The sequence below is a fragment of the Centropristis striata genome, chromosome 4 (genome assembly GCF_030273125.1).
Source record: "Centropristis striata isolate RG_2023a ecotype Rhode Island chromosome 4, C.striata_1.0, whole genome shotgun sequence".
Classification (NCBI taxonomy): domain Eukaryota; kingdom Metazoa; phylum Chordata; class Actinopteri; order Perciformes; family Serranidae; genus Centropristis; species Centropristis striata.
Genome location: NC_081520.1, coordinates 31135089 through 31149940, shown reverse-complemented (window position 1 = coordinate 31149940; position 14852 = coordinate 31135089). Strand labels below are relative to the sequence as shown.

The 14852-nt window shown below is 37.6% G+C and overlaps 1 protein-coding gene across 1 annotated transcript in view; it reads right to left on the bottom strand.

Moving 5' to 3' along the window:
• Positions 1-2968, bottom strand: part of pdgfd (platelet derived growth factor d) — a 92442-nt gene extending 89474 nt beyond the window's left edge. Inside the window, exon 1 of the mRNA XM_059332148.1 lies at positions 2809-2968. Within this exon, the coding sequence (XP_059188131.1) occupies positions 2809-2968 (160 nt within the window). The remainder of the gene's footprint in view (positions 1-2808) is intronic.
• Positions 2969-14852: the final 11884 nt, after the last annotated feature.

Below are 14852 nucleotides of genomic sequence, written 5' to 3'. Positions count from 1 at the left end.
GAAGATGTTAAGCAACATTTGACTTTCTTTTGATCTTCCAGACTTTTCTTTTGCTTAAACAGAACACCTCATTGATTGATGAAGCATTTAATGGCTTTTTCGCAAAAAAAAGACAGCAGTGTTGGTCCGTGCACCTCTGAAATATCTTAACTAGTGTCAGATAGATTGTTAAGACATTTAGTAAGTACATTCATGGTCTTCAGACGATGAAGTCAAGTGACTGATTTTGGTTAAAAAGTAAGAAAAAATAATAATAATAGTTGACAACTAAGGCCCTGTTCAGACTTGACATTAAAATGTGTCCTGGGAGCTCTAATAGGGCTGTGGGATATGGACCAAAAGTCATATCACGATATATTTAGGCTGAATCCCGATATATAAAAGTGAGATCAAATGTTCAGTCAAAGTCAAAACCAAATATGACATGTCACAAGTAGTTTTATTGAAACCGTTTATTTAAGTGAACATAAATACTGTATAACAACAGGAATACCTTTTTTCAAAATCAAAGCTCCATAAAGTGCACATTTAAAAAATAAATAAATAAATAAAAAAAGCCTATGAAATTAAAAAGGCCAATCTTTTTCTGAAAAAACAATATTTATATGAGAAAAGAATAACGAACATTACAAAAGAACTAAATATGACAAACCCTAGTAAGGGCAGCTTTTATATATAAAGAAAGAGGAAAAAATTAACTATATCGATGTATGCGATATGGTCTAATTCCATATCCATATCATATATTTTTGTATTGATACATCGCTCAGCCCGAAGCTCCAATCATATGGACAGCTCTTAGTATTTAGTGCTCTTACTACCAACAGGGCCATATTGATGGATTGCTGTAACATTTTCTACAGATATTCAAGGTCCATGGAGGATGAATCTGACTGTATACGTTTCAATTAAGAGTCACTTTGCGGATTTGTTCAGTTTAACCGTCCAGTTGTCTTCAGGTCAAATTAGATCCTGTGAGAAGAGTTTCGCTGCAGTGAAGCAATGATAATTCAGCATATAAATTCATTTTGTGTTTGAATACATACTGAACACATCTATCCTACTGGCTTTGGTGACCCTCTTGATTTTTCCTCTACAGCCAATCATCAGGTCAAATGTTTAGTTTGTCCAAAACCAGCAAAACTAATGACATTCCCATCAGCCTCAGCTGCACATCAGCACACTAACATGCTAAACTAAGATTTTGAACCTGGTAATATTATATGTTACAGTTTTTCACAACCGCTATGACCCGTTTGTCAGAACCTTAAAAACTTTTTCAAAACTGTTAACGCACATCACACCTGATACACACAATCCCCCAAACAGTTAATTTCATGGTCAAAATCACCCAGTGTAACTAAACACAGACACACACTTCCAAAATACAATAATACACTAACACAGTTCACCAAATCTACCAGAACACTGACACAAGTTGTCTTCCAACAGAAACATTTAGTCAGTCACAGCACCGTGTCATAAAAAACACTGACAACTGATGGAAGAACACAAACCGAATCACTTTGCATGTTTCTTATCTACTTTTTTTCCTTTTTCTTTTACAATCAACAGATTATTGTATTGATCATACATGTAAATTAACCCTCTGGAGTCTCCAAAAGCTCCAAAGCATGACTTCTTCATCATCCAGACTAGAAAACAAAGCAGCGTGGAGCCCTACTGTAAATTTACCTCTAAAGTTCTGGCTGTAAACTCCATGAGGCCAGTTTCAGTTTGATGATGATATACCAAGTAAATCTGGAGACAAGCTCAAATATATTTAGTATAAAATGATAGAACTGGATGGAACCCTCTTACGTATATGTTGTATTTGCGACCTTTGTTCACATTTGCAACATTTACTGTAAAATTCTTTATTGAGCATGATAGTGTTTTGAAAGTAAAAAAAGATTCAAAATCACATTTTATGTTGGACTGAATGACTAAAAAAGACACAAAATGACTTACAAAGACATGAAAAGACATGAAAATGATTCAAAAATGGACAAAATAGCCTCCATAGAGACAATGTTTGTGATGATGTTCTTCATTTTTCATTTGTTGGCCATGAATTTTGGTCCTTTTTTGTACAACACTCAGTACAGAAAGTGAACGAGCCATGTCAGAGCAGCTTTGCAGAATGTTTACGTATGAAAGAAGAAGATAGTGAATGACAGGATTTGCAGTAAACACTTTACTGTATTGCAAATTAAAATGACTTACAGTAGAGTAAAGAGGTAAAAAAAAAATCAGCTGTCATTCATTACTGTATTGCCAAATAGACAAAAAGAAAAAGGAGCAGAAGCTGATCAATGTAATCTTCAATTCATTAGTTTTGAACATGAGGTTTTCTGTTTTGACAAACTGTGTGAAAGCATTTGAAAATTCACCAGTTAACATCTACGGTTTTGGTCTTGATTGAGCTTGTGTGTAAAAGGAGTTAAAACTCATTTTAAATGTGTAAAATGTGTGTATTTTGTGTCAAAAGAAGAAGAATTGTGTAAATTGTATCGCCCACACAGGCTGATGTTGTGGTAACTGTGTGAAGAGTTTTGAAAAAGCGGTAAAAGTATTGAACAACGGGTCATAGCGGTTGTGAAAAACTGTAATGGACAAAGTCAAACTTCAGTGTTCTAAAGCTTCTTGCATGACACTTCTCGTCTTCTAATAAATTATGTCCTATTATAAAGTGTGTTACTTTCTAACTCTTGTAACTTTTCTTGGATCCAGCTCTTCCTTCTTTCACATGTATTTTTCATTTATTCAATTACCGAACTCAACAACTCCTCATCTTTTCATCTCTACCCCTTCCCTCCTCTATCATCTCCGTTTCCTCCTCTTTACCTTTTGTCCCCTTACGCCTCCTCCTATCTGCCTCTCTCCCTCTCATCCTCTTTCTCTCACAGTCCTTTACCTCCTTCTCCCTCATCTCCCATTGTTCTGCTCCATCCTCGATGCCTTTCATCCTTCGTCCCTCCGTGCTCTGCCACCTCCCTCTTTTCCTCTGTCCTCTAATCATCTCTCGTTTTTTTAATTTCCCCGGCAGACAGCTCCAGTGCTGGTCCATTTAGTCACAGGCTTTTAATTAGGAGAAAGCAGATTAGGAAGGCCACTCTCTACCCTGCTAATGTGTACACACACACACACACACACACACACACACACACACACACACACACACACACACTGGCACGTACTGTCATTTCCTGTTTTTATGTGTGTCTTGTTTTATGAGAACATATTTCTGAACATATGCTGGCACCTAACAGAAGAAAATAACAGCATTTTAAATGTTAGTGGATTAAATGTTAGTCACACACTTTGTGGATGATGGGAACACACTCTCACTATTATGGGCGACATTGCAAGAGTAATGTCAAGTAATTAATATTTTGTGGTTTAGATCTAAATATATGTTTCCCTTAAACATTGTGAAGCCAGCTGAATCACTTATGCAAATAGAGATATTTCCGTAGAATATGGATTTTGATTGTAGCTATTTCTATATTGGCTGGTTTGGACCCATGAGAGCTCTCCTGAAACAGCTGTTGGATCATTTCAGTGGCTTTAGAGGATTTATAACAAAGTCTAAATGATCTAGTTTAAGCGGTGTGATTACTTATTGAGCAGCAATATGGCAGATTGACAAAAGGAATAACAACAACAGTTATTCTTGTTACAGCATCATCTTCAAGTGAAGACTTAAAGTAATCCTACTTGATCAGGTAAAGAGAGTGAAGAGTGAAAAGAAGGAGTTATGACTCACTGAAAGTGCTCTTTAATTGGTGTGTGGGAGGAAAAGGCCAATCATAACCACCACATTTAAATAAAACTGATATATATTCTGTAATGTATACCCAAGTGTGAACAGAATGTGTCATGTACTATAAATATGTAGCTTGTGATACTCTTTCTTTAAACTTTCAGATGTTCAAAGTGCCACACAAGAAATATGTATAGTTTCAATCAAGCGGATATGGCTGGTCTAATCCACATTCCTACTGTGCAGTTAGCAAAACTCAAAATACATTTAATCCAACTTGTACCAAAGAAGATTATCATATCTGACAAGAAAGTTCACTCTCTATCCAATCTAATTTTGCATTCCTGCCGCAGCTTCTGCAGATTAGCGATAAAACCTTATTTAGATTAGTTGAAATGTGTGCAGCTTCTTTCCAGCACCTGACAGAGTATAAACATAGCTCTCCAGGGAGGAAATGTTTGTGTATAACTTTGTGTGTATGTGTGTGCGAGCAGCCTATTAACATCCCGAGGTGGTCATCAAACTCTTGTTATCTTCCAGTTTTCCAGCAGAGTGCATGTGTCTTAGCGGGCCAAATTAGAAAGCCTTAAGCATATTAAGTACTTCCTGTGTGTATATGTATTCAGCGCACATGTACACACATTAAATTAACATTATTTGCGTGTGTTATTTCTCCTAATGGTGGTGTGAATAAACATGAATTTGTCCTTCCCTGCCCAGCAGGCAGCTACTGTGGTGTGCGACATCAACAGCTGTTCTTTCTGCTATAGGACAACAAAGACAGACTTGATCGTGACATGCACTTTCTGTTCCAATATAATCATGTCGTGACTCTCCAGTGTGCAAGACAATTGTAAAACTTATTTTTGAAAGTAGAAAATGTAATGCGAGGCTGGCCAGGGCACTGTGCCAGCAGAATGCATGAATGTTCTCAGTTTGACTCTGATTATACTTTAACCTCCACTCCTTTTTTTTGACTAACCAGTTGTTTCTAACTTTTACTTTTTCTCAAGTTTACTTGAGTTGCACTTCATGTCAGTTTATGCAGACTAACCTTTCCTTCTGTCGCCTGAAAACACCCACACACACCTCCAAATGCTTAAACAGTGCTACTGTTTACTGTGATTCATGCTGAGTGAGTGGCTGGCATTTTAACAATACAGTGGAAACATCAGTTTTATGTTGTGCTCATTAAATAATGACCCAGTGATGCCATATTACCAGACAGTTTGTTTAATCTTTTAGCACTAGGCTGGCTATGATTAATTTTATTGTACATAATGTATACTTAATAATGATGATTAAATCTAATTCAGAGAAGAAAACAGGATTGCTTCATTCTTAAATAAATCAAGCGGCAACCTGTGGGACTGAAAAGTGAAGCTAATAGTAAAGTCCCTTAAACCTGCATTCTCTCTGATAGCCAGCAGGGGGCGACTCCACTCATGGCTCCACAAAGAAATCTGATTGTATTGAAGTCATTGAGAAAATAAGCCAACTTCTCAATTAATTTATCATCTCAGTATAAGTAAGTTTATGATCTCGAATGGTAGTTTTGTCTTATTTAATACTACATGATGTTAATTATGTACACATTAAGAGGAAAACAGGCACACTGTGCTTTTTTGTATTAGATCTTTGACCCTTTGTTTTCACTTTATTAAACTTTATAGTTGCTTACAAATGTCTTGTTCAGTATTTGGTTGTACTTAAATATATATAGGAATCTGCTGTTCATTTTTGAATCATAGACCTTGCTAACCAAGCTAGCTAGCTAGCACTAGCATTAGCAGATGACATAGCGTCCTTCCTTTCTGCATATGCACTGGCTTTGTTTCAGTAACACTGTCATTTTCAGGTAGTGATTGTTGACTGGGCATAATATCCGTCCTTGTCTGCAGTGAAATATTAAATTCACCTGTCTCCTCGCCCTCTTCTCCCATCTCTCTCTCTGGTCATTGCCAGCTCATTAAGCGGTCCCACAGAGTAAGTTAGTGATGCGTGAATTTGAGTCAGAGAAAAAGCGCCTGTCTGGCTTGGAGTTGGTAGCGTATCTCTGAGTGTATGCATGTATTTATATCAGTGTGCATGTAAGCACATCTGCATGTAGGCTATTGATGTTTGTGTTTTGTTCACACAAACACACACACAGACCCAGATATTAATTCCAGCTGCACTGGTTCTGTTCAAACTAAAGTAAATCTCTTCAGGGCTGTACTTTCCTTGCATCTTTCTACAGCCCTAAAGCCATGTGCAGCGTATCATCGAGTAGCAGGCCACCTTCTATTTGCGCGTGTGTACTTTTGTAGTTATTCTAATTCTGTTTTCCTCTGATGAGTGCTGTAAGGTGGTGTAATTATATAATTCTGCTGTCAAAATAGACTGCCAGTTATTTAGTAAAGTCTGGTTCAAGTTACAAATGCTGCCAATGAAAAAATGGCTATTTAATTATTTAAAATGACCTCCAAATTACTTTCCCTGCTTCAATAGTCTGTGGTACCGAACATACGGCGGACTTTCGCCGAGAACAGAGTTCATGTGAAAACAAAAGTAAATTACTTTTTGTGTGACTTCCGTTGTTTACGTAACTTCCGTTGTTTACGTGACTTCCATTGTTTGCGTAACATCCGTTGTTTGCGTAACATCCGTTGTTTGCACAACTTACGTAGTTTACGTAGCTTCCGTTGTTTACATAACTTCCGTTGTTAACGTAACTTCCGTTGTTAACGTAACTTCCGTCGTTTACGTAACTTCCGTCGTTTATGTGACTTCCTTGGCTCACATCACCCTCATAACTCCCTCACTTCGGGCAGTTACATACATTTATTTACCTTTTAAACTATCTTTTATGACACCGTACCAAGTCTTTTGCCCTAAACCTCGGTCAGTGGTTTGTAGCCTAAATTCACAGGAAGTGGAACCGTATACACTACAGCTAAAAAGTTTGGGGTCACTAAAACATGTCTGTGTTGTTTTCAATGAAAATAAATATATAGTAAAGACATTGATAAGGGTAGAAGTAATAATTTTAACTGTACAAATCTCCAACTTTATCTCTAGATACCCAACCAGAATGAGGGAAGAGCATTTTATTGCTTCTGAAATCGGCATAAAACAGTTTTCAGCTATGCTAACATAATGCTCAGGGGCCTCATGTATCAAAGACTGCATAACAACACACGTTCCTTCTAAACTCCACCGTTATTGAATTTAGTCAGAGCCGTTAGAGCTGCCAGTGCGTAATGCGCGCCAAAATCATTTTCACGCATCAGTTTATTAGCCACACTTAACTTGTTGTCCCAATTAAACATCACATACGGGATCAAATATGCAACACACCTGACTTATTCTGAAAGGATTTCGCACACACGTTTTTTGTGCGGTCATGGATCGCTGTGCACCTGCAGCATTATAATCTCCATGTTAAACCAAAGGGGAAACGGTCAGCTATCGGCACTTTGACACAGTAATTAAGGCAGGTTGTCTGCGAAAAATGTGTGCGCTCCATAATCAGAATCACAAGACCTTTATTGATCTCCGAAGGGAAATTCGGTATATATAAAAATAGTGGAAATAGCAGAATATATAGACTTAAGAAAATATACAATCTTAAAATCAAAACATATAGACTTCAACATACTATCATTGCACAAGTAAGCAGCAGTGCGCAGGTGAAGTCTAAAATTTGATAATAGATGAAAAAAATCATCTATCCCGTGTGCTATTTTTAGAGTGATCTGCTGTACAGTGATCTTGTTGCAATTATAGCACATAGTGCTCTTTATCATAAACTAAAAATATTTTGTCTTGCATAAGTTGGTATATATATTACCTTGCAAAGCAGCTGGATTCTTGTGATATACAGTCATGGAAAAATGATTAGACAACCTTTTTTCTTCAATTTCGTGTTCATTTAAATGCCTGGAACAACTAAATGTACATAATTTAAGAGCTGACATCTAGCCATTTTCTATGGTTCTCTTGGTAATAACCGAAATCATAATCAAGAAAACCATGAGCAATGTCTAGATATCAGCTCTTAAATTAAACTCTTATGAGATATTTTTGTTGTTATCATTATATTTGTCCAAACAAATGTACCTTTAGTTGTACCAGGCATTAAAATAAACAAGAAACTGAAGAAAAGAAGGGTGGTCTAATATTTTTTTTCCATGACTGTAATGAGATTATGCAAGAATCATGAGCTCATGAAAATACATATGATCAGGCTTCAGGTTATGTATTAGTGTTCAAAATACCATCAGTTCAAACCAATCAGCTTCCTGTGAAGAGCTACTAGCAGCTCTGATAGTGGTTTAACTATCCAGAGAGGTGACTTCAAAAACACAATAGTGATTGGTTTAATTCATGCCCCCATCCTCAGTGACTTTTTATTGCAAAGAACATAATTCCAGTGTTATCTTTAGATTATTCAGGGACTTGTCCAGGAAATTTCCAGGAGAGTTGCCATGTTTTTCTCGTTCAGAAATCATAAGCAAAAACCAGTGACAGCCCAGCTAGTGATGCGTTCATCCAGTCAGGTGGAGAAACGTTTCAATTTAATGTCTCAGTGATGGAGAGAGCTGTCAAGCATCTATTGTACAGCCATTAAATGACATCTGTCTTGAATTCAGCCATGACCTTGCTGGACCACATCTGGCTTCATCAGACTACACACACACACACACACACACACACACACACACACACACACAATCTGCACCATTCGCTCACAAGACGCTCAGACAGTTGATTTCTCTCTCCTCCTCTGCTGCACCATTGATTATCTAATATGTGTGTATAATAAATACTTTACATATATTATGTATGCTTGTGTGTTTGAATGTACACACATAACAAGCAATCATAGGGTTTTTAATCTAAAAAGACCTTACGATGCCGCCTTTATGTAATGATTTCAATTATTTCCTGAATTTTTACATTAATTTTGACTTGATTGTAACTGATCAGTCGGTTTCATCGTGTCTTCCATTTCACATACTGTATGTCGACTGCTGGCTGTTTATATTTAGGTATAAGTAAAGCTGGTTTCAGAGCAGCAGCAGAGGAAGGTTAGTCGAAGAAGCTCATTAATCTACAGTTCACTCCGAAGACGAGACAAACACTTTCCCTGTCTCTTCATCTCTATCTCTAACTGCTGCAGCACTGTCTTTATCAAGCACTTACCTTCAGCTTCAATCAGTGTGTGTGTGTGTGTCCCCCCCAACACACAGATATTTCAATTTTATACTTTCAAGTCCAACCCTGAAATCTGTTCTGCAATTTTAAGCAAAGTTTGAGCAAGAGTCACATAAATTCCATTGATATCCAAATAAAAATGGAATTAATGATAACAAAAACATTCACAGACATGAATGTACATTATTTCATTAGTCTCTTCTCTTCAAGTGACTTTCTATTATGGACAATAAGCATGTGACGTTTCTGAAGTGCCACATTGTCTGTGAATGTTCGTCTTCTTGCCTTCAATTCCTCAGGAAGGTCAGTGTTACCTTTCGCATGAGAAAACAGTGAAGGATTTCTTTTCAGCTTTTATCACACTGAGACATTAGTCATCGAACAAATTCTCATGCTGTTACCAAACTGTAAAAGCCTATGGAAGAAATTCACAGCTATGGGCAGAGCTTGTCTCTCTCTCTCTTTGTTGAATCTTGTCTTGTGAATCTCTGTGTGTCAGTTTGTGTGTGAAGGACAGGAAACGTTCCTGTGTTGCATGTCTGCAGGCTCTGCTTTTAGCTGCAATTGTCTCTACAGGCACTCATGTGTTCATCTATACTGCATGTCTGTGTGCACCAGTCATCACCATGAGATAACCCTGTGAATCAATACTGTACCTGTCAATCAACCTCTCATACACTGACATTGATATGCACAGGTGCTTTCCTTCCTCAGCACCTGTGTTGACTTGCCGGTGGCAGAGCTCTACGCTGCTGATACAGCTAATGCTATTAGAAATAACATAGTCCATGCTGATGAGCCTGCCACTCATTATTCAAGCCCAATATGCCACATCAAACTGTAGTAAACTACAAAGCCTCTCCTGTGGGCAAGAGAATTAAGTATGCACATTAATGTGTATATTGTTTTTATGTGCATGTGTGTTTTAAGAGATACAGTATTTCATTTTCATTAACTGCATAAACCCATGTGAGCTACGAGTTGACCCATATTGAAGTTTGCTGTTAGGCAGCAACCTCTACTAGCTGTAATAATTTTAACGGGACTTTCTCATTCCAACTCATCAGATACAAGCCCGTTTCATAGTGCCGTCCCGCAAATGTCACGCTATATTGCCGGAAAGATCTGTGCCGGCTTTTGGCCTTAGGGCGTTCATAGTGATCCCGCGAAGGTGTGATATTCATGCTCTTTCATAGTGTAGTCCGGCGTCATGGAACAAGGTGGGAGGATAGTGGGAGAAGAGGATGGGGACTTGCAACAGAGCAGCAGCAGTGCTGCGCAGTAGCACAGTAGCACAATGCTAATAGGCTACACAGTCAGCTCTGTAGCGGTACAGTGTGTATGTGCTGCAGCAGTATGTGTTCAGTTAGCGATCTCCGTTTGTTTACAACAAACACCGGACACTTAGTTAGCGACGGCAGTTTGTTTACAATCAGCGGCAGACGTATACAGTTAGCATGCTGGTTTGTTTACAATAACAGGCGAGCGCTGTGCACAGTGATTCGATGACTGTCAGAACAAGTGGGAGGCATGTTAGATGTCACGCGCAACGTCAAGTATTCCACCTTGCCAGGATATCCCGTTCATAGTGTTCCCGCTTCCAACAGTCCCACCATTTTTCGGCCTCTGTGACTACCTCTGGAGGCGGAACATTGGTGGGATCCTTTGATCCCCGCATCTCACTTCATAGTGGAGGCGAGACGTTACAGAGCCATAAATGTCCCGGCATGAAACCGCATTATGAAAGGGCCGACTGACTCGTTGATATAGGGTGATTGTACAGACAGCTGATTGACTGTAATGAGGAGTTTAAATGAGTGGAGTTGGATGGGTCGAACAAATGGCTGACTTTCACCCAGGAGAACAGGGGTTGTGTCCCGTGTGAAAACAAAAGTAAACAACTTTTTACGTAACATATGTTTTTTACGTGACTTATGTGGCTCGTGTCACCCTAGTAACTTCTTCACTTCTGGGATTTACCTCCACTAATTTACTTTTTGAACGGTCTTTTATAACCAGGAGTTTTTTTGCCCTAAACCTAGGTCAGTGGTTTTGTAGCTTAAATTCACCGAAACTGCAATTTTTTTTTACAGCCCTGAACCGTATGTGTATGTTTACGTGTGCTATTTTTAGAACGCTTCGCTGTACCGCGAGCCGGTCACTCTGCAATTAGTTGCTCTTGAACTCAGCTAATTTCTTCAGATTTTTAAAGTAACTTACGTTATTCACGTAACATCCGCTTTCGGTATTTACGTTCATTTATTTACTTTTGTCTTTTATAACGCCTTACCAGGAGCTTTTTTTGCCCTAAACCTAGGTCAGTGTTTTTGTAGCCTAAATGCAAAGAAAATGCAGCCTTTTTGACAACCATGAACCGTACGTTATGTAACAAATGGTCTATTCCGTCGGTAAGATTGAAGATCTTGTTGTTATAAGTAGACAAACCAATAATACATCTATCAATCATGTACCTAATTTTAGTTTGGACTGTTAAGACCATTCAGTAGTGCAATACCTTGACCAGGCTTATGCTTTTATGAATACAGTAATTTGTGTAATGTGCAGTAAGTGTGCATCTTTAAATGGGCCTTATAATATCTGTTGTTTTATTGTCCTTTTTATTCATGATAATGTCTCTGTGTTTGAGCAAGTTCATAGCGGGTTGGTAGCAACACACTCCAGGGGGGTGTGTGTGTGTGTGTGTGTGTGTGTGGAGGAGAAGAAAAGCAGATTACCTTTGCTCATGTGTATCTCTATGTGTGTGTGTTAATTAGTGTTTATAGTGTTGCTCCCGAGCCAGTTAAACTAGAACAGCAGTAAAACAACCTAATTGCCCTCGCAGCCCCGTGAGATAGAGAGGGACAGAAGGTAACAGGGGATGGAGTGAGTGAAAGAGGGATGGTGGAAGAATGGATAAAACTAGGGCAATTAGCTAATAGAGAGATGCTTGTTTTAAAGTGGATGAAGCAGAACTGAGAGCCATTCTGAATAACATTAGCACAATTAACACATTTTTAAAATATTCATTAAATCAACTAAAAGAAAGAAAGATAAAAGGCAGTATTTTTTTCAAGTTTTTATACTTGTTTTTTTTGTTTTAAATTATGCTTGCATTGGTCTGACACCTTAATTGTTCTGCACTCCCTCACAGGTGTTTTCACTTATTTTGACTAATGAAACTGATTAAATTAGGCTAATGTTTACTGCCTCTACGCTCAGTATTGATAAGGTCACCAAACTCCACGTACTGAGAAGACTGTAAGTAGTGTAACGTATCCACCCTCACAGGTGCAACACAAAATAAAAGATATTAATCACAGTATGTAAACCCACACACAGTTCTAGGAAGGTTCTAGGTATTATAAGCTAATATAACTGAAATTACCTGTTTGGATGGGCTATGCATGTGCAGGAGCTTTAATTAAACATTAAAAACATGCATTTGATAAACAGGATTGTATGTTTTGCACCCTTAAAGGCAAGATAATGAGCCTATGGAGCAAATTCTGAGCTTAGAAGACAAGAAAAGAAATCAACAAAAAATCAAGGAAGGCAAAGATCATATATTACAAATCACACAAGATAAGAACATATTTTATAAGGAGGTATTACAATGAAAAGGGATTACGATTAGAATATGTTATTAGTATGATTATAAAAAGGGATTTATACAATGATACAGATTTTAAAATAAAAGTTTACACACTTCAAACCTAACTAAAACTTGTGAATGAGGTGTTTTTAGTCTGATTTGAAAATCCATTTTTGTAGCATTGTAGGTGACTCCATTGACTCACATTCATTTGGCTTTAAGATTGCACACAGTGTGCTTTAATAATCCCACTTTTATAACATTAATAACCACTTTAAAATCAAACAGCTTTCACTTAAATAATTGCACATTTCTCAAGGAGATAGCTGTTTAAATGCTTAGATCTTCTTCCATGTGTCATCTTTTTGTGTGGCAGCAGTATCACACAAAAAGCCACTTTTGCCTATTTATATTTCACTGAATGGCATAATTAATAGTCTGGGCACAGACAGTTTAACTGGCTTCATCTGGCTCTGTTAGACAGCGGGAGCAGCCCTCACAGCTGAAACATTCAGACGCATGTGTGTGTTTGTGGTTATACACACACACTGCATACATAGAAGAGACAGACATTCATGTGTGTCCTTCCATGTGTACGCATACATGATGGTACGAAACATCTCTCATCTCGTGTGTGTGTGTGTGTGTGTGTGTGTGTGTGTGTGTGTGTGTGTGTACCCAGGCCTCGGAGGTTCCCCTTGTCATGCATTCTGAAATTTGCCCTGCGGCTGTTCCACTGAGCAGCTGCTCTCTCCTCAAAGGCTCTCTCTCGTCTTCTGCTCCCATTCCTCTCAAGACTTATCTCTCTGTTTCTGTCTGTTTCTCTTTTCTCTCTTCATATCTCCTTTGGTGTCATTCGTTGGTTCATGCTCATGCGATTCCATCTATTCCGTAAAATAATATACATAGCCTTGCACCTGGCTTCACCTCGCGGATCTCATTACACCATAAAAACCTTCACACTCTGTACCTTTGCTTGATCCATGTCATTTATCTATTCCCACAGAAAATAAAACCAGTTTGAGGACATTTTCATTGTCTATTTCCACCTAGTTTATACAGTCATGGAAAAAAGGATTAGACCACCTTTTTTGTTGTTGTTCAATTTCCTGTTCATTTTAATGCTGAGTACAACTAAAGGTACATTTGTTTGGACAAACATAATGATAACAACAAAAATAGCTCATAAGAGTTTAATTTATGAGCTGATATCTAATATCCAAAATCATAATCAATAAAAAAAAAAAAAAATTACACAATTATACAAATATAGGCTTTACCATGTGGTTATATTTATATAAATAACAAATATTTTTTTAATCACCAGAAAACATGCTATACTGTGATATACATCGTTATCGAGATATGAAATGACCTGCAGTCATGGAAATAATGACTGTTGTTTTCTTCAATTTCTTGATCATTTTTAATGCCTGGTACAACTAAAGCTGATATCTGGACATTTTCCATGGTTTTCCTGATAATGATTTTGGTTATTATCAAGAAAACCATGGAAAATGGCTAGATAGCAGCTCTTAAATTAAACTCTTATGAGCTTTTTTTGTTATTATCATTATATTTGTCCAAACAAATATACCTTTAGTTGTACCAGGCATTAAAATGAACAAGAAATTGAACAGAAAAAAGGGTGGTCTAATATTTTTTTCCATGACTGTATTATAGAACAACTTGTTCTGTGGAAATCTTGGGGTTTAGTCTGTACACCAGAGAGGTGCAGGCTCTCGTCCAATCTGTTGATGCCATTGGCAACATGTTTCTAAAAGACATCAGGGACTTGTGATGTCACTTAAATTGATTTCAAATTACTTGATGAATCTAATCAACATGTAAAATGTAATTATCCCAGTGTTTCTGCTGTTCCCACACCCAATTCATTAACTCCTGTTGTCCACAAATACACCAAGTAATGGCCAGTGAAAGCATAACAAAAATACAAATGTGATCATGTCACCAACTGAGAATAATCATCTTACTGTATGTTCGCACAGAAAGCAAAGCAAACTGTAGAAACAGCACAAAAGCATACATAGTCAGTGGAAAGATGCAATCAGACTTGATTTTCTCAGAGGTGGTGTGAACTGGCAAGTTGAAAAGGTCGCCAATTGAGCAGTGGTGGAAGAAGTACTCAGATCTCTTACTTAAGTAAAAGTACTAATACCACACTGTGAAATTACTCCACTACAAGTAAAAGTCCTGAATTCTAAACTTACTGAAGTAAAGTATCAAAAGTAAAAGCACTCGTTATGCAAAATGTACCTACTCAGATTGCTTTAT